Source organism: Ambystoma mexicanum, chromosome 1q (assembly GCF_040938575.1).
Source record: "Ambystoma mexicanum isolate Mex_15411 chromosome 1q, UKY_AmexF1_1, whole genome shotgun sequence".
Taxonomy (NCBI): domain Eukaryota; kingdom Metazoa; phylum Chordata; class Amphibia; order Caudata; family Ambystomatidae; genus Ambystoma; species Ambystoma mexicanum.
This window is the reverse complement of record NC_090922.1, coordinates 1,345,574,489-1,345,593,918: the sequence shown is the minus strand read 5'-3', so window position 1 is coordinate 1,345,593,918 and position 19,430 is coordinate 1,345,574,489. Positions and strand designations below refer to the sequence as shown.

Sequence of the window (19,430 nt, the reverse complement as noted above, 5' to 3'; positions counted from 1 at the left end):
TACTCACCGTAATAGCATTTCTGATGATTGTTTCTGCTTAGATTCACATGCTGTGCACATGGTCCGACATCCGGTTGTAACAGCGGAGTATTGCATCTGGTCTTTCGGGGACTGAAAGGGGACGTCGGCATAGGCGTGTCTGTAAAACAATCCCTAATGTGACGTGTAGTGTACACAAAATCCCTCACGCGCCGCGGTCCCTCCGATTCTATGTTTTTTTTCTGCCATGAGGGAGCCCAAGGCTATTGTGAGTGAGTACATGAAGAGAGAAAGTAGAAAGATGTGTATATTCCTTCCACCCCGAGCGGGCAGGCAGGCAGGGTGGGCGCATGTGAATCTAAGCAGATACAATCATCAGAAATGCTAATACAGTGAGTAATCCATGTCTTCTGATGCTTGTTGATCAGCTTAGAACCACATGCTGTGCATAGACTAGCAAGCAGTACCCGGAGCGGGACTGTGAGAAGGAACAGTAAAGAAAAGATGTCGGAATACTGCTTGTCCCACCTGAGAGTCAGATCTAGAATGAGCGTTTAGATGAGTGTCTAGGAAATAGTGTTTCGTAAAGATGCGTACAGAACTCCAGGTTGCCGCTTTCCAAATGGACTTGCAATGAATGCTAAGGAAGCCTCAGTGCCCCGAGTAGAGTGTGCTCTAGGCTTGAAGGGCAGTTCTCTCTTAGCAAGAGCATCACAGTGTGATGCATTTGACAATCCACCTTGAGATCGCTGATTTAGAGACAGGATGTCCTTCTCTACCAGCTGCCACTGAAACGAAAAATTGGTTTGGTTTCCTCGGTGGTTTCGTTCTTTCCAGGAAAAACATGAATGCCCTGCACACATCTAGTGTGTGTAGGCTTCTTTCGGCCATGCTAGTTGGATTCTGGAAAATGGTAGGTAGATCGATTGATTCACATGGAATTTTTAGATGAATTTAGGCGCAAATCTGGGATGAGTGCACAGAACTACCTTATCCCTGTGGACTGTACCAAAAAGGTCTAGCACAGAAAGGGCCTGTAGTTCGCTAACCCTTCTAATAGAAGTGATGGCCACTAGGAAGGCCGTCTTGTAAGTAAGGTCTTTTAGACTTGCTTTATGCATTGGCTCAAAGGGAGATCCCATGAGTCTGGTTAAAACCACATTTAAATCCCATCCAGGATCTGGGTGAGAAATGGGGGGATGAATCCTCTTAACTCCTTCCATAAAAGCTTTAATCACCGTTATTTTCCAGCACAACACCTTCGGTTGTGACGTGGTGTAGGCTGAGAGAGCAGCAAGATGAACCTTTAGGGAATTGAAGACCAGTCCTGTGTCTAACAAATGGGTTAGGTACAGCACAATGTGTGGGTGAGCAATCGATGGGATTGATGCCCTTTGTATTACACCAGATGACAAACCGGTTCCATTTGCTGGAATAGCAATAGCGGGGTGTTGGGTTTCCTAGCTTCCCTGAGAATGTCCATGAATCTCTGAGGGAGCTGAAGGTGTCCAAACTCTATGACCTCAGGAGCCAGGCTGCTAAATTCAGAGTTTGTGGGCATGGGTGTAGGGTCTCCCCCTGTCCTGAGACATGTTGTACAGGCAGGGTAGTTTTAGTCGTGGGGAGAGGGACCTTTTCATTAGATGAGCGAACTAGGGTTGGCGGGCGGACATGGGGGCTACCAATATCATGGTGACTGGTTCCTGGTGCATCTTGTTGAGTAGGGGAGTCGGGCGGAGCTAGGGGGCGGTCCGGCGGGGTGAGCATAAACAAATTTCCCTTACCATGTCATCCAGAGTCTGTTCCCTTTGGAATGGTTCTGGGGGTACCTGGAGGCGTAGTCTTGGCATTGGGCATTCTCCTGAGTTGCAAACAGGTCGATCTCTGGAAAGCCCCATTCTGAGAAGACGTTGGACACGATGTCTTTGTGCAGACGCCATTCGTATTCTATGGGCAGAGGGAAATCTCTGCTGAGCACGTCTGCCAGAAGATTGAGTTCCCCTGGAACGTATTGGGACAACAAACATCTTGTGTTTGAGAGCCCCCATCCAAATGTTTTGAGACAGCTTGGATAGCCCTGGAGAGTGCGTGCTCCCCTGTTTGTTCAAGTAATACATGGCTGTGGTGCTGTCCGTCAGAACCAGCACTGTCTTCCCTTGTAGCTGCGTCTGAAAGGCTTTCAGTGCTGAACACCGCTAATAGCTCTAGCAGATTTATATGGTTGGATGCTACTTGTGGGGACCACACTCCATGCGCTGTCTGCTGAAGCAGGTGAGCCCCTCAACCCTGTGAGATGCTTCTGTCGTGAGAGTGGCTTCCACTGCAGGGGTGGTGAAAGATTTCCCTTTTAAGAGGTTTACCCTTGACCACCACTGCAGGGAGAGAACGAGGGCTGGCGAGACAACTAGCAGATCTTCCCATTGTCCGCTGGCCTGACACCACTGGCTGTTGAGCCACTCTTGCATGGGATGCATGCGCAGCTGCGCGTGGGGAACCAAGTATATGCATGACGCCATCATACCTAGCAAGCGCATCGCCTTGCGTACCGTCGCCTCCCAAATGGCTGCATATTGAGGGATATGAAAAAGCATGTTCTGAACCCTCTTGTTGGAGGGGAAGACTAGGCCGTCCTTCGTCCGGATTAGAGCCCCCAGAAGAACAAGTTACTTCTTACCTTGTAATGTTCTTTCGATGGGATGTTCCTCCGACGTATTCCTTATCTATGATATTTGTATCTCCAGCTTGCTGGCCTCGGAAAACATTTTCCCAGTAGAGGGCACTGTGCGTCGACGTCCGTCGAGTAGGTGTTCCTCGACGGCCACCGTATCGACGCCGACGTCATCATGCCTATAAATGGCCACGCGCAGCGGCCGTTGCTCAGTTCCGTTTTGTAGAGTAAAGTAGTTATTGTATGGATGGTTACTACCCTTGAAGGAGCGTAAGCTGCAAGTACAAGGGAAATGTTACTGCGGGGATGGATGGGAGAGGAATACGTCGGAGGAACATCCCATCGAAAGAACGTTACAAGGTAAGAAGTAACTTGTTCTTCGAAGGGATTGTGTCCTCCGACGTATTCCTTATCTATGATAGACTCCAATAGCAGTGGTATGTGACTGGAGGCGGGAGTAAGAGATGCCATATTACCCTTTAAGAATGAACAGAGTGTAATACAGCTTTGCCAAATCTAGTCTCTTGACTAGAGGAGGAATCCAGACTATAAAATTTGGTAAAGGTATGTGCGGACGACCATGTGGCAGCCGCACATATGTCTCTAATTGGTACCCCTCTTTGAAGAGCTGAGGATGCTGCGATACCCCTGGTCGAATGAGCCCTTAGATTTTTAGGGGGATCTTTCCCTGCCAGTTTGTAGCATTCCAGAATGGCTAAAATAATCCATCTAATCCTAACTTATGTCCTGCGTAACCTACAAAGAGTTTGTCCGCTTGTCTAATTTTAGCAAGTCTACTGATATAAAAACTCAAGGCTCGCTTAGGGTCCAGCCTGTGTCGTCTCTCTTCCTCTTTCCCCGGATGGGGAGGAGGATAGAATGAAGGTAGAGTAATCTTCAGAGTAATGTGAAATTCCGAAACTACCTTTGGGGGGAAGTTAGGCTTCACCTGTAGCACTACTTTGGTCCTTGTGAAAAGTTGTATGAGGAGGTTTACAAGACAGGGCTTGTATCTCGCTAACCCTTCTAGCAGATGTTAATGCTACCAATAAAACAGTTTTGAGGGTGAGAAACTTCAATGAGCAAGAGTGGAGTGGTTCAAAAGGAGCACCCTTTAGGAAGTTTAAAACTAGATTTAAGTCCCATAAGGGAACTTGGAATGGTCTTGGAGGGTAAACATTAGTTAGACCTTACAGGTATTGTATTACCAATGGAATTTTGAAATACGACGGCTCCTCTGCAGTGCGCTTAAAGATCGATAGCGCTGCGAGATAGCCCTTAATAGTGCCAATTTGAAGGCCCGAATTTGCCAAATAAAGTAAGAAGGATAACACCGCAGGTGTACCACATGAAAAGGGTTCGATATTCGTTTCTCTGCACCAGCTGCAAAATTTATCCCAACGGCAGCGGTATAGAGTCTTAGTTGCCGGTCTTCTGGCCGAAAGCAACACCTCCATGACGTCATCTGGAAGGACCCAATCCTTGTACCTCAACCTTTCAGATACCAAGCGTGAAGGTTGAGGGTCTTGATGGCTGGATGGAGAACCTGACCTCCCTTCTGCGAGAGAAGATCCTCTCTGTACGGTAGACGAATTGGAGGACGGATGGACATGTCCAGAAGGTCCGGGTACCACGTTCTCCTGGCCCAATCCGGGGCAATTAGGATCATGGTCTTCTGAAACCTTCTCAACCTCCTGATCATTTGAGGAATGACCGGGACAGGAGGAAACGCGTACAGAAGTGGGAACTCCCAGTCCACTACGAACACGTCTCCTAGAGCTCCTCTCGGGGGAAATTCCCTTGAGCAAAATCTGTCGCACTTCCTGTTGATACTGGTGGCGAACAGATCCACTTGAGGGGTTCCCCAAAGGGCGAAGATCTCTTGAAGGACTTCCTGAGCTATCTCCCATTCGTGGGAGACTGTGTTCTGCCTGCTCAGAGCGTCCGCTGTCAAGTTCTTCTCTCCGGCTAGGTGAATTGCCGAAAGAGAGATTCCTTCCTGAATTGCCCAAAACCAGAGCTGCATCGCCTCTCTGGACAGTGGCAGTGATCCTACGCCTCCTCTTTTGTTGAGGTAGTGCATGGCCACTGTATTGTCCGTCATTATCAGGACGTTTCTCCCCCGTACAGGTGGCAGAAAAGCCTTCAGTGCCAGTCTGATGGCTCTCAGCTCCAACAGGTTCATGTGTAGTCTGGACTCCGATGGAGACCAACGACCGCTGATGGTAAAGTCGTTGGCATGGGCTCCCCACCCCGTGAGTGAGGCGTCTGTGACTACTGTTATCTCCGGCCATGGTTGCCAAAACAGTTCTCCTTTCAAGATGTTCTCTGGAGAGGCCCACCATTGAAGGTTGTGGGCTACCTTGTCCGGAATCCGGAGGAGATCTGTCATCCTCCCTGAGAATTGTGACCACTGAGTCCTCAGTGCCCACTGAAGGGATCTCATTCTCAGGCGAGCCTCTGGCACAAGGAATATGCAGGATGCCATGAGGCCTAGCAACCTCAAAAAGTCGTAGGCTGGGAGACGTTGGGCATTTTGAAATCTGGTGACCATCTGCAGAATATCTTGAGCCCTCACCTCTGGTGGCGAGGCTTTTCCCAGGGACGTGTCCAGGACTGCTCCAATGAACTGGAGTCTCTGTGATGGTATCATCTGTGACTTCTTTAAATTGAGGGAGAAGCCCAGCCTGTAAAGGGAGTGGCAGACATAGTCTAGTTGGATCCGAGCTTGTTCCGAAGAAACTGCTCTGATCAACCAATCGTCCAGGTAGGGGTAGACATGAATCCCTTCCCTCCTTAGACTTCCAGCCACAACCGACATTAGCTTGGTGAAGACCCTCGGGCGGAGGTCAGCCCAAATGGCAGAACTCGAAATTGATAATGAGAGTTGCCAATTGCGAACCTCAGGTACTTCATGTGCTTGGGATGGATTGGCACATGGAAATAAGCATCCTGAAGGTCCAGAGATACCAACCAGTCCTGAAGCTGGAGGGCCTGAAGGATCTGAGAGAGAGTTACCATCTTGAACTTGTCCTTCCTGAGGAACTTGTTCAATTCTCGTAAGTCCAGGATGGGTCTCAGTATTCCGTCTTTCTTTGGTATGAGAAAGTAGGGGGAGTACCAGCCCTTGTTCCTGTCCGCTACAGGTACCGGTTCTATGTCACCTTTCTCTAGCAGGTCTACAACTTCCTGCAAGAGGAGCGGATCTGGCACTTTCAGAGAGCTGTTCCCCGGTGGATGTCTCTGAGGGATGCGTAGAAAAGGCAAGCAGTAACCTTGGGCAACTGTCTCCAATGCCCAAGCATCTGACGTAATAGCCTGCCATTCTGTCAGATGGTGAGTTAACCTGCCCCCTACAGGTGTCTTGTGATGGGAGACCTCAGAGTGGTTTGGGAGCGGCTGATGCAGTTGCCGAAGGTAAAGCGGCACCTGCTCCTGCTGATGCGGCTTTCTTTCCTTTACCCCGTCCACCACGGGTAAATATTCCTTGGCCTCTTTGAGTCGGCCGTCCTGTGCCTCTTCCATATGAGGAATAATAGCGAAAGGACCTTTCTCTCCAAGAGGATCCTGAGGGACGAAAATTAGTTTGTCGGATTGCTGCTCCTAGTGACTTAGCTGCTGCTTTAGATGTTTGTAGTTTTTCCAAACTGTCATCCGCCTTTTTACCAAATAGGGAAGAACCGTCAGAGGGCATATTTAAAAGTCTGGCCTGTACGTCAGAAGCAAAGCCGGACTTTCTCAACCACGCATGCCTGCGGATTGTGGTACTTGCCGCCATGGCCCTGCTGATACTGTCAGCAGAATCAATGCCAGTTTAAAGGGACTCACACATTGCATCTTTACCATCTCTGATGATATTTAAAATTGCGTCCCTTTCTTCTCCTTACGGTATGCAGTCAGCCGCCGATGAAGCACACTCCCAAAGAGTGTGGCTGAACCTAGCAAGCGTACAAGTTGCATTAATAGATTTTAAAGCCATGCTACAGGCTGAGAAGACTTTCTTAGCCATGGCATCATATTTTTTATCATCCCTATCCTGAGGAGCAGTGGGGTAAGCAGAAGTACTGCCTGATGAAGTTGCAGCCTGGACCACAAGACTCTCTGGAGTAGGGTGCTTAGATAGGTATTCAGGGTCAGCAGCAGATACCCTATATTTCGCTGACAACTTCTTGTTAACCGCAGGGACAACTTCAGGAGTTTCCCAGTTAGTTAAAATCTTTCTTTGTAAAGCAGAATGAAAGGGAACCACAGGATCTTCCTGTGGACCTTTATCCAGAATATCTGTGAGGTCATCCTGTCGAAAAACAGGTGAAGGCGCAGACCAACCCATAAACTCCATAATTCTAGACATTAGGGTTCTATAAGGGGTATCAGCATGTTCCCCTGGGTCTGGTTTGACAAATTCCACTTCTGAGTAAGTGTCTAGGCCACTTGCCTCCTGTAATGCATCCTGAAGGTCTTTCAACCTTCTTTCCTCAGATGCAAAAGTCTCTGGTTCAGGTAATGTGGTCCTCTGCAGCCCAAAATGCCTTTCTTGGTCAGAATCTTCCCTTTCTTCAAAAATTGAAGTTAAGGGGGGATGCTCTGGTCTGTGAAATGGTATAAAACCCATCTTTAAGGCAGAGGGAGCCATCATCAGAGGCCTTGAAAAGGTCGATGTCGTCGACGCCGATGTAAAAATCCTCGAAGGCGCCGACAAAGGCGTCGAGAAAACTGGAAGAGGCCTCGAAGAACTCGAGAGGAATGGAATCCTGCTCGAGGATGTCGACGACGTTCTCGACGTCGTGTCGGAGGCTCTTGGTGTAACCGTTGGCTGTGGAGTAGCCGTGGGTCTTTCTTTCGGCGTCGACGCTGGCTCGATCGATGGATGCATCGAAGAACCCTTCGATAACGGCGTCGATGGCGCCGATCTATGCTTCGAAGGGGCCTTCGACGATGGCGTCGAAGATGCTTTACTTCCCGATGGCTCATGGCGCTTTCGGGTCGACTCTTTCGCCGGGTGCTTCGACTCGCGGCGTTTAGATTTTTTGGGCTTTTCACCCGGGGTATCACCCTCAGCTGACTTCGAGGGGGACGAGGCCGCTTTCTCGAAGACTCTTAGCATCTTTTTTCTGAATTCCTCCCACTCAGCTTGAGAGCTGTGTTTTGTGGGGCAATTTACTCTTTCAGGGGAACTAGAAGACGATGATAAAGGGGATCTTCTTCGTCTTTTTTTCGAGTGTCTAGACCTCGACGAGTGGTGGGAGCCACTTTGAGACCTAGACCGAGAATGCTTTCGACGGTGAGGAGCCGAATGTCTCGACTCTACCGCGGAAACTTTCGAGGAAGTTAAAATTGCCTTACCTCTCTCGAGCTTCCCCTTACGCTCCTTCAAGGTTTTCGCCGTCATGGAAAGGCATTCCTCACACTCCGAACACTGGTGTTCGATTCCCAGACACCACAAACAGATCCTGTGAGGATCCGTCAACGACATTTTCTTCCCAATGTCTCGGCATGTTTTGAAACCGGACCGAGGAGTCGTCGGGTCAGAGGCGGAAGCCATTGAGTACGAGTCGGTTTTCTAGAGGAAATATGAATATATATCGACTGATAAACTGAGCAACGGTATTCCGAGGCACACGAAGTGCGGAAAAACGGAACTGACCAACGGTCGCTGCGCGTGGCCATTTATAGGCATGATGACGTCGGCGTCGATACGGTGGCCGTCGAGGAACACCTACTCGACGGACGTCGACGCACAGCGCCCTCTACTGGGAACATTTTTTCCAAGGCCAGCAAGCTGGAGATACAAATATCATAGATAAGGAATACGTCGGAGGACACAATCCCTTCGAAATTGTTTTACTTGACAGGGGACTAGACTGGATTTTTTCTCGTTGACAGAGAATCCCAGACTGAACAGAAGGTCTACGGTCTTCTGGGTGTTCAAAAAGCATGTGTCATAGGAGTACCCTGTTATGAGCCAGTCATCGAGGTAAGGGTAAACCGGGACGGATATTCTGTGCAGATGCACTGCCGCTACTGCCAGGACATTTGTAAACACCTGCGGCACCGAGGCGAACCCAAAGGGGAGCACCTTGAATTGTTAATGCCCGTCTTCTATAATGAATCTTAGGTATTTCCTGTGCGCTGGAAACATTGAAATATGAATCTTTCATGTTCAATGTTTCCATGTGGTCCCCCTGTTTCAACAGTGGGATCACCTCCTGTAATTTTACCATATGAAACTTTTGAGGTTTTATAAATTTGTTCGCTGGGTTCAGTTCTAGAACAGAGCACATGGTGAGGTCCTTTTTGGATACAAGGAAGTACACTGAATAAATACCCTTGTTTACCTGAAGAATAGGGACTGCTTCTATGGCGTCCTTTCCCAGCAGCGCTTCCACCTCTCAATTCAGGATCTGCAGATGGTCAGGCGAGAGGCATCATGAGCGTGGCGGTCTGAACTGTGGTGGTCAGGCGAATTCCACGGATTACCCATGGGCGACCGTCTTTATAACCCACTGGTCTGAGGTTATCCCTTCCCAGCCCGTGAGGAAAGATGCTAAACGCCCCCCGACCGAGGTGACATGGGAGGGGGACCTGGATTTGTTGGTCATTTCTGACCAGAGGCTGCGGCTCCTCTGGGATTGGAGCCTCTGCCGCATCGCTGACCCCTAGGTGGGTAGTAGGCGGGGCTTCCTGATGTTTGTCCAGAGTTATAGTTTCCCGTGCTGTAATAGTTCTGACTTGCACGGGACTACCCTCGAAAGGATCGGCGAGAACCGCCTCCTCTTTGAGTTATTTGTTGCAAGGACTTAAGAGTCTCATGCTCTTTATTGGCCGTCTCCAGGGCATCGTCGACCACTGTCCCGAAGAGATTGGTCTCTTCTATGGGTTTGTTGATAAGAGCGGCCTGTGTTTCAGGCTTGAACCTCGAGTTGCGAAGCTAAGCGTGTCGCTTGAGTAGAGTGCCCTGGGCCAGCGACCTGCCTGCTGTTTCAGCAGTGGCCTGAGTGTTCTTGATTATATTCTGATTTACATGCCTGCCCTCAGCCACGATGGTGATAAGCTTGGACCCAACGGGTTCAGGAACCTCCTGGAGACCTTCTTGTACAAGGTTCCATTGTGCGTCTGCATAACTGGCAAGCAGCATGGTTATTCGCTATGCGTCTGGTGTATGCAGCTGCCGAGGTAACTCGCTTACCGAGGGCCTACAACCTTTTGGATTCCTTATCCGGAGGTGCCTCACCCGTAGCAAGGGGTACCCCTGCCCGTTTAGTAGTCACTACCAAGGAGTCTGGGTGGCGTGGCCTTTAATATTTTGAGGGTCCGAAGGAGCTGGCCGAAATAGTTTTTCCACTCTTGGGGTCACTGCTCGGGTCTGAGCTGGCATGACCAGGGAGGGGGGGTCTTCTTTTTTTAACAGAATTTAGGAGGGGAATGGCTTGGCTTGGCTTGGGGGAGGAGGGGTTTCTCCTTGAGAATGTTCCTCCACAAAGCCTTGTTCGGGTACCGCCTCCCGAGTAGTGATCTGAAACTGATCTACTGCCTTCCTTAAGATGGCATTGAAGGCCATTTGGTCATCTACAGGCGAGGCCTGGCGACCCGGGCTGGATGGAGGAGAATCCAGGTATAGAACATCAGTGTCCTGATCTTGCATGGGGAGCGTCCATGGCTCCGTTTCCACTTGCTGGGTTTCCTCCCGGTTGTCCAGGGCATCCGTCTGGTCCTCAGGGTAGTCCTGCAGGGAGGAAGGTTCTTCTTCGCTGTAGATGTCCTGGTAAGTGTCCATCTGGACCACATCTTCATAGTAGACAGAGGCCGAGGGCTGAGAGTCAAGATTTTCCTGGAAACGTAAAGCCGATTTTAAAAGAGGGTCTTCACGAGATCTCTTAGGGGAAGGATGCTCAGAAAGCGAGACAATCTTTTCAAGACGATCCATGCACCCTTCAAATTTCTCCTTTGTCCACGTCGAGGAACCAGAAAGGCCCAAAGTTGGAAAAACATCGTTTTACGCTCTGTGGCGTCGACATTTTTCTCCAAGGGTGTTGGACAGAGGCTCCTGGCTGTCCTCCTAGGTTTCGCGAGTGTCAGGGCACCACAGCGTGTCCTTAGATTTGTCTGCGGCACGCTCCATGCGTTTCAACGGTGTAGGTACCAGCCCAACCGCCGAAGTGATTCTCGCAATACTTTCCTCAATCTCTGCCGAATCGGTGCCAGTTAAAGGGTCAGAAGGACTATCGGTAGATTTACCACCTACCGCGGCGTTAGAGGGCCTAGCAGTAGATTTTACACCTTAGGAAAGGCTAGGAGGCCTAGTAGTGGGTTTTAGGCCTAACGGGCCCTTAGGGACCGTCGGAGCATCGAATGAGCGCGCTTCGGCGTCTAAACCCGATTTAGGGGGATAGCGCCCTTGTTTTTGGAGTGCCCAGTCGCAAGACGCTGCTGCGGATGCAGGGAAGGCTGCTGATCTACCCGATCAGAGGAATCACTGAAATTTTCGATGGCCATGTTGACGCTTTCACCTTTTTCGCCGGAACTGTCTTAATCGGTGGTGGGGTTGTGTGCTTAGTGTTTCATGGTTTTTGTACGCCCCTGTCGCCGGGTGTTGTCCCTGAAGGGAGACTTGCATCAGGCCTTGATGGATCAGGGAATGGGCATGGCGGACCTAGAAGTGTCCGCCTCAAGGTCTATGACATCCGATACAGATGTTTGGTCATCGGAGGTGCCCCTGTCACTTTTGGGGGGTGTGGCGGTGGGGGAAGAGGGTTCAGCCCGCGACATACCGTACGCGGCACACTGCTTTAAATGGCGCTCCTTAAGGGTCTTAGGCCGAAGGAGCTTACATGCGGCACACCGCTTCTTGTTGTGATCTAAGGGGAGACAAGAATTACAGGTTCTGTAATCGTCTTTCCACGGGTATCTGACCCTACACTTAGGGCAGAACCTAAATGGTGTCCTTTCCGTAGCGAAAGGTATAAACAAAGATGACCAGACCTAGAGGGAAAACAGGGGGAAAGAGGAAAGACATAACGAAAGATATGGTCCCCCGACCCCACTCTCCCTACTGTGTAGGCCGGCCAGAGGGCCCGGCCACGTGAATGACTGAGCCGCCGGATCTTAGGCGCCGAAATCCACCACCGTCAAAACTACCCGTATTCTCCGTCGAAGTGGTTTGAATCGCTGTCGAAGTGACTTGAGGGGAAATAACTGACAAAGTCGGAATAAAGATAATGTCTCTTATAAGGAGCTCCGCTATAGGGCGACCAGTACCTGGGTGGAAAAAAACAAATCTGAGGGCCCTCAGCATGTGAGGGATTTTGGATACACTACACGTCACGTTAGGGATAGGGTTACAGAAACACCTATGCCGACGTCGCCTATCGGTCCACGAAAGACAAGTTGCAATACTCCGCGGTTACCACTGGATGTCAGACCATATGCACAGCATGTGATTCTAAGCAGATTAACAAGCATCAGAATCAGGTATACCATACATGGACCAATCACGACCACGGTGGTCCCAGACATCACAGCACCTCAGACTCTCTAGCACCCAGGATGTGTATTGGAACTAGACGTTACAGCCCACAACCTGGAGGCGCGCACACACACAAGGCATGCAGAAGCCAGCGAAAGCTTGGCGTTTCTCCGGAGAATGCAGGCCCAAAGAAAGACTGACCCAGGTCAGCTCGTCCTGGGGGAAGGTGAAGGGGCCAGATGGCCAAAGGACAGGACAAAGAACCTTGTGGCATGGCCATTTTAGAGCCAGGCCACCTACCCGTGCCAAACACGGTTAACGCAGTTTACTTGGCAGGAATGGGATAAAATTATATGAAAAGATAAGCTGCCACCAGCCCTCTCCGAGACATATCTGCACTTCTCCAAAAAAAAAATCCTTCGAGAGTATCTAGGGCCTGTGGAAATGACTATTACTCAAGTGCATTGTACTGTAAGGTACTTTGTGAACTTGTTACATGTTGCAGAAAAGTTGCAACATGGACAAGGACTAAGGGAAAACTAAGTCTCCCAGTACTGGCTGTATTTAAGGGCATGTCAGTTTCCCCATAACAAAGGTTGCGAAAAGTCCATGGGAGTGCAGAAGGTGGCTGGGCTCCTCTGGCAAAGTCAGACTATGGTGTTTAACCATCAGCAAAAAGTTGGGGGGTTCACAACTGGAGGGAAAATTACACAAATGGGAAATCTTTCCTAACAGGAAGCGCTTGAAGAAGCGGTCCTTGCTAGCCGCCGGATCCCTAATGGCCCAACCCTCCTCCTCCCCTCCCCCAAGGCGCTGGTTCGCCGCTCCTGGTGAAAGCGCAGAGGCGCCCGGGGTGTGTGGCCGTAAAGCTGCGAAGGGTAGATGTACCCCTGAGGAGACCAGATCCCTGTACCATAAAGACCATTCAATGGGTGATAACACGGGCGGGCTCAGAGTTGAATTCAAGATAGCTGCTGTCCTGGCAGACTCCACCACGTGCCTCTCCTCCATTTTGAATCCTTGCGCCACACCCTAGGCAGGAGGGTTGCGATGGCCCTGAGCCACAAGAAGCCTCAGACATGGGAGGATACACCTTGGGTCTTGCACCCAAAGTAGAAGCGTTCACCTCAGAGATCACTCTGGTAGGCGCTGAGCCCTCGGCTGGATGGCCAGTAGTCTTAAAGCCCTGACTCACGACCTTGGAGGGAGCTCCGGTAGGCTGGACGCCCTAGACAGGTGTGCCAGTAGTCGTGCTGGAATTGTGCCAAGGACTGACTCTTGGAGGTGGCACCCGATGATCCCTTACCCCTTTGGGTCGAAGAAGAGGATTAACTTGATCGCCCTTCTGAGGACAGCCAGATAGAGCCCCTGATCCCCTGTGCTTGGGAGCTGGTAGCCTGGACAGCCTCAGGTCTGCCCCCGGAAGAGCCCTTAGTAGCCGGTAGCCTTAAAGGCCTCAGGTCTGCCAGAAACCGAATCCAAGGAACCCTTGTCCATGGGAACCCTGGGAAGGAATCGCCGCGCTGTGGTGCCCTGCTGAACAGAGGGCCTACCTTGCCTTGACGGGAGGTCCTGGGGAGTCCTTAAGGTGGAGGGAGGAGACCTGTGGAAGATCTCCCTCCACTGCGTCAACCGATTCTTCAATGCCCTGTGACCGAGAGCGCTGCAAGCCGCAAACACATCCCAGCGGTGGTCAGGTCCCAGGCACTCAAGACATAGTGCATGGGGGTTCAAAGCCGGGAACGAACGGACGCATGAGGCACAACTTGTGAATCCTCCTGCAGCAGACGGTGGAGGATGCGAGGCACGGAAGGGAGATTAAATAGGATTGAAAAACAAAAAAACAGGGAGCAAGAGGAAAGTTTTTTTTTTTAAAAGTCTCTGCGCTGGCTGCCAGGTCCGACAGCATCCGTGCATAAAAAGGGACTGAAGTGAGGTGCCAGAGGCTGTTTCCATGCCAGAGGCCGCACCCCCACGCACTATACTAAATGTAAAGGGGACACAAAACAGAGGGGTTTTGGGAAACTCTCTACCAGCACAAACACAGCCCATTGACTTGTTCTCGGGTGAATGTCCCCTAGGAGAGTCTCAACCAAGTCTTTAGCTCACTGTTCTTTTTACAGAGAAGACATTTCCCCGCATATCAGTCTTTGTCAGGGGCAGGGAAAGAGTTTCCTTTCAAAGGAGGGATAATCTTGAGGATTATGATTTTATATGGGGCAGTTTAATGGCATTTATGTGTAATTATGCTGAGTTTAGAGAGTGTCGGCTGTTTTCTTTCACTCACTACCTTTCCCCTTCTCTGGTGGCGTGAACCAGCTCAAGCTGTGCCCCCTCTCTTTTCTCAACCCCTTCTCTCCTTTCCTGTTCTTTTATTGTTTGAGAGTTTTTGCAAATGCGTTCATGATAGTTTTGCAGGTAGGCTCTTGCCTATATAACTTGCTAATAGGTGTGGTATATTTGAAACACTGCAATGTAACAAATTCATGTGGTTTTAAAAGTATTAAACTGTTTTAAAAAAAGGAAACATTGTGACTGTCTCATCATTATACCCAAGAAGAAGCACATCTTTTGAGTGATAAAAGATTAATGCAACCATATCGCGCACAAGAGCTCTGGTTCGTAGCGTGTGCCCCTTACCGAGATTAAACGTGACTTAAAAGAAGCACCACAGAGGAAATAAACCATGCTCCCACACCATCAGCTGCCGATGTTAATTTACCAGTGATAAGCATTACAAAAGCTGAGGGCAGCTCTTTTCTAAGAGGATGGTGTGCTCTTAAAGTCTAAAATACAGATTAAAATGTTGAACCGTTTTGAGTAGTACAGGGTCCGACGCTTATCACTTTAATAATTTAGATTAGGTCATTAGTATTCAATGCTAAAATCTAAGTCACCACAGTATTGCACTTTCATATTCTACATCCAACTTGTACATTGGTGGGGCAAACAACTGTTACAGCCACATAATTACAGACACAAAACTGTGAGGGATTACCATCTGAACCTCCTCAGAGCATTTCTGCCTGATTTGACTCAACTGCTCCTCCAACTGGGCTTTCTGCTCATCAAGGCCACTAAGAATGTCCTGCACTTCTTGCTTCTGTGCCTGCAGCTTTTGAAGGTTGCTACTCTCGCGCTCTACTTCATCCTGCAGATCCTACAGGCAAAGAGAAAATAACAGGTCAATGTTCGTACTTGCAGCTAGTACACCATTTACAACTTGACACATGCAAAGCGGTGCACAGCCATAGTCTGTGATCCATTTTGTGCTATAATCATCAATAGTGGAGAAGAGTGGTTGAGAGTAGACCCTCTAAAGATAAAGGCTGCTTGCAGCCCTTAGGGTAGGGAGAAGGTTTGCGGTAGCAGGGAAGAGGTCAAGGTGCAGCACGAGATTGAGGACCTGTCGAAGGTAACTGAGAGGCTGAATCCATGAACATATTTGAATGCTAGATTAAGAAACTTGTATGTGTGTGCTTCACAATGAGGCCTATGTCTGTAAGGTGGGATGTATCTGAGGTTTATGTAAGGGTGCAGAAGTACGAGTCGGACACAGGAGGTGGCCAAATTTTGGGAAAATGCTTTTATTAAAACAAAAAGGTTGAAAGAATACCTTTCTATCCCTAATTAAGTTTCCCTGCCTCAAAGTAAACTAATGAAAATGTCAGGAAGGCTGGAAGCAAAATGTCTATCACCGTTATGTCAAATACCTACTTCTGTCCCTAACACTTACATTCTGAGCAACTGTGCAAGGGTATTCTTTATTAAATGAAACAATCTTCTTACTGTTCTCAATGAACAAAAAAATACACAGATTAGCTGGTAGTAACGTGATTAAAAGAAATGTTCAAAAACAGCTACATTCCAAGATTGGGATAGTGCTCCTTTTCTCTAGACAATGTTATTTCAGGATGCTGGATCACAGAAGGTAAAGTTCATTATATTTCCAGTCTTTGTATCTGATTGACTCCGGTTTGCTCTCCGTCAAGTATAGGATTCACTATATTATTCCCATGATCTTTTGTCCTCCTGGTTTCCAATCTTCTTTGTGGGTGCGGAGTAATTCTCAAAAAATGTCTCTTTCGCAGGGTCGCAGACCCTCTTGTGTTTAGACCTTAGTTTTGGATATGGGTGGGGATCCCAGACTTGCACAGTGGCGTCGCTCCCCCTTGGTTCACTCTCCTGCCAAGTGGGCAACAGGTTTTGGTTTTCTTTCAGGTCCCACACCATTTCTTATGGGTGCAAGTCCAACACTCGCAAGGTGGCATACCCATCCCTCGGTTCACTCTCCTGTCAAGTGGGTAACTGCCTTTGATTTTGACTCCGGGTCCCAGAGCCTCTCTTAAGCTTCCCAAGACCTCTAACAACTTCTGGTAAACCTGCTTACCAGTTCTCTTCTTGAACAGTACCAGCTTTTCCCCAGTCACTTTGTTGCCCGTTGAGGCTCAGACAGCTTTTTGGAGAGAGACGGATGCTGCAGCACTTCGGGTGGGTCTATCCTCCCCCAGCTGCGTGTCCTGCGCTCCAAGGGGTTCAGCGGAGCTCAGTCGCCTCGAGGTAAGTACCAGCATGAACACAATCAGTCCTTTGAGCTTGGAGCTTCGTCAGCCTTTCCTCAACCATGCGCTGTTGCTTCCCTCTGCTCGCTTCGTGCAGGCAACCTGCTGTGCCTTCTTGGAGATTCGTTCTCTCGCGATTCATTCTCGGGAGGCTTGTCTCACTCAGGTTTCTCATTCTCAGCTGTTTGACAGGTGAGTTTCTTATTAAACTCGCTGACCTGTCAGCTGCCTCCATTCCGGCAACTGACATCTTGGAATAAACTAGACCGCTCACTTTGTTTCTTTGAAGTGATATTCCTCGTCCCACTACTAGTTTTTCCCAGTGAAGCGGGTCACTTACAGTCTTTGGATGTTTCAGGTTTGTCAAGGCAATTGTGAGAAACACCCGAGAGTGTTCTCCCACCCACTCCCTACCTCCCTTGGGATCTTCCATTCAGGTGGCCAGGGATGGGCCATCACTTTTGGATCCAGACACTGGGGGTGAATTGAATTGAACTGATATTTTAAAGGCAAGGGAGGGGAACGGGGAGATCCAAACAACGATCTTACTAGGCCCAGTGACATTGAGAGCGTGCAAGTGCATTGAAAAGGGAAGAGGGGAAAAGTGCATGGAAAGGGGGGGAAAAGTGGAAAGTGCGGCACAGAGGAACAGATTAATAAATAAAGTAAATAAATAATAAAGGCAATAAACAGTGGTAGTGCAGCCAGCAAGTGCTGGGTTTAGCAGGCTGGGTATGTCTGATGAGTGCAGAAAGGAAGGGAAGGGGGTGGGGGCCTGTATGGGTACAGATACAGACCCCAGTGCAGGGGTGGCCCGGTGAGCAGGTACCTGGGCCCGGAGGACAGAGGGTGGCCAGGTGCACAGTGGCAAGAGAGAAACAAATCTGCAGGGGAGAAGGGGGCGATGGCAGAAGCAAACAGAAGGTCCTGAGGTGCTTCCAGAACCAGAGATGGTCCTCTTCAAATTTCAGAGTGGCAGGGAGGCTGTTCCAAAGGGAGGCCCCAGCCGACGATGGAGATGTACCCCCAGCTCGTTTGTTTGAAAATCGAATGACCCTGAGGGAGTTAGAGGTAGAGGAGTGAAGAGCTCGAGTGGGGAGGTATTTACGGAGGGATAGTTGAAGGTATTTTGGACCGAGGCCCCAGAAAGCCTTGTGGACATGTAAAGAGGGTTTTGAATTTAATCCTTGCATTCACTGGGAGCCAATGGAGAGATTTCAGAGCTGGAGAGATACGAATCCAGGGGTTGAGGCGAAGGACAAGTCTCGCAGTCCTGTTCTGGATTAGTGGCAGAAGGCAGAGAGTAGAGGCAGGTAGATTTAGAAAGAGGCTGTTAGTATAGTCCAACCTAGAGAGAACCAGAGCTTGGGAGACAGTGAGCTTTTGGGGAAAGGAGAGGAAAGGCAGAGTACCTCTGAGGAGGTACAGTATGAAACTAGACTTTGAGACATCAGAGATGTGGGCGGAGAAGGAAAGTGTGGAGTCAAAGATGACCCCGAGGTTCTTAGCCCCGCAGGTGGGGGTAGGAGGAGGGCCAAGGATGGTGAAGATTTGCCGATGGACAAACTAGGGAGGATCACCTGAGTGGAGGGTCACGGGGGATTGGATGATACCAGAAGGGGAGACATGGTATTTCCCCAATCCTGAGAGCACCATAACCAACTCTCCCTCAGCTTTTGTGGAGTGTGTACAATCTCACCCCATCTCCCCCCTCCCCCCTCCCCATTTCCAACAAATACTGAGACGAGCAGGAGGCTACTAAGATCAATATAGATTACCCAAAGGCAGAACATGGGGAAAGTAAGGGCAACCTACCATACAAAGAACTCTGGTTATCTCACTAATACAGTCAGGCAGGATCAGGCACTTAATAGTAACTATTCACACCTGCCTCCACTTGACTGCTTCATTCACTATAAAAGGTGTGGTCATGCACACAAGAATGAGCGAGCTGGGGATGCAGTCCAGACTGGTGGGGCCCAGGTGCCGAGAGAAGCAGAAGCTGCAGGTAGAAGGAAGAGGGCGTGCAGATACACTGTCCTGGTGTGGAATAGAGGCTGCAGCGTGTCGAGGGAGACATGCCTCCAGGGAGCCAGAGAAGCACACCCTGTTTTTGGCAGGCCAGGTCCAGGAGAGTGAGTGTTCCCTTGCGGCTAGTGCTGACCCGAACAAGGGGGCCTGAAAGGTAGGTAGTGAGACCCTGACATCAATCCCTCATTTCCTGAAGACACTGCCTCTTGACTAGACGCTGTCCTGTGAGTTTCATGGGGTATGTGAGAGAAACTCAAGAGCGTGCGTTTGGGGGTAGAGCGGAGCAGGTAAAAGACACAGAAAGGAAAAGCAGCACAGAATTGCAAAGAAAGGAAAGTGTAAACGTTGAAAGTAAAAGCAAAGCAGAAAGCGCAACACAAAGCCAGAGCCAAACAGAAAACATAAGGACTAAAAGCACAACGGAAAGCCAGAGCGAAGCAGAAAGCATAAGTGCTGAAAGCACAGTGGGAAGCCCAAGCGAAGCAGAAAGCTAAAAGGCTAAAAGCATAGTTGAAGATGAAAGTAAAGTGCAAAATCAGAAAAGTAGATTGGAGTGGAAAGTGAAAGAAATTGGGAAGAGGTACAAGAGTGCGAGTAGCCAGTAATGAGGGAGGGGCACGAGAAAAGGCAAAGAAAGGTGCCAGGGGCACGCTAAAAAGGAAAACAAAAAAGAGGGTGCAAGATAGCATGGAAAGAATATAGGACAAGTACCAGGGGAACAAGAAGA

At 49.5% G+C, this 19,430-nt stretch overlaps 1 protein-coding gene across 2 annotated transcripts in view; it reads right to left on the bottom strand.

Annotated features, from left to right (window-relative positions):
* The window catches only part of EPS15 (epidermal growth factor receptor pathway substrate 15), a 1,698,287-nt gene that overhangs the window by 709,847 nt on the left and 969,010 nt on the right, over positions 1–19,430 (bottom strand). For both annotated transcript variants that reach the window (XM_069642214.1, XM_069642213.1), the window contains exon 14: positions 15,109–15,270. In XM_069642214.1, the coding sequence (XP_069498315.1) occupies positions 15,109–15,270 (162 nt within the window). The remainder of the gene's footprint in view (positions 1–15,108; positions 15,271–19,430) is intronic.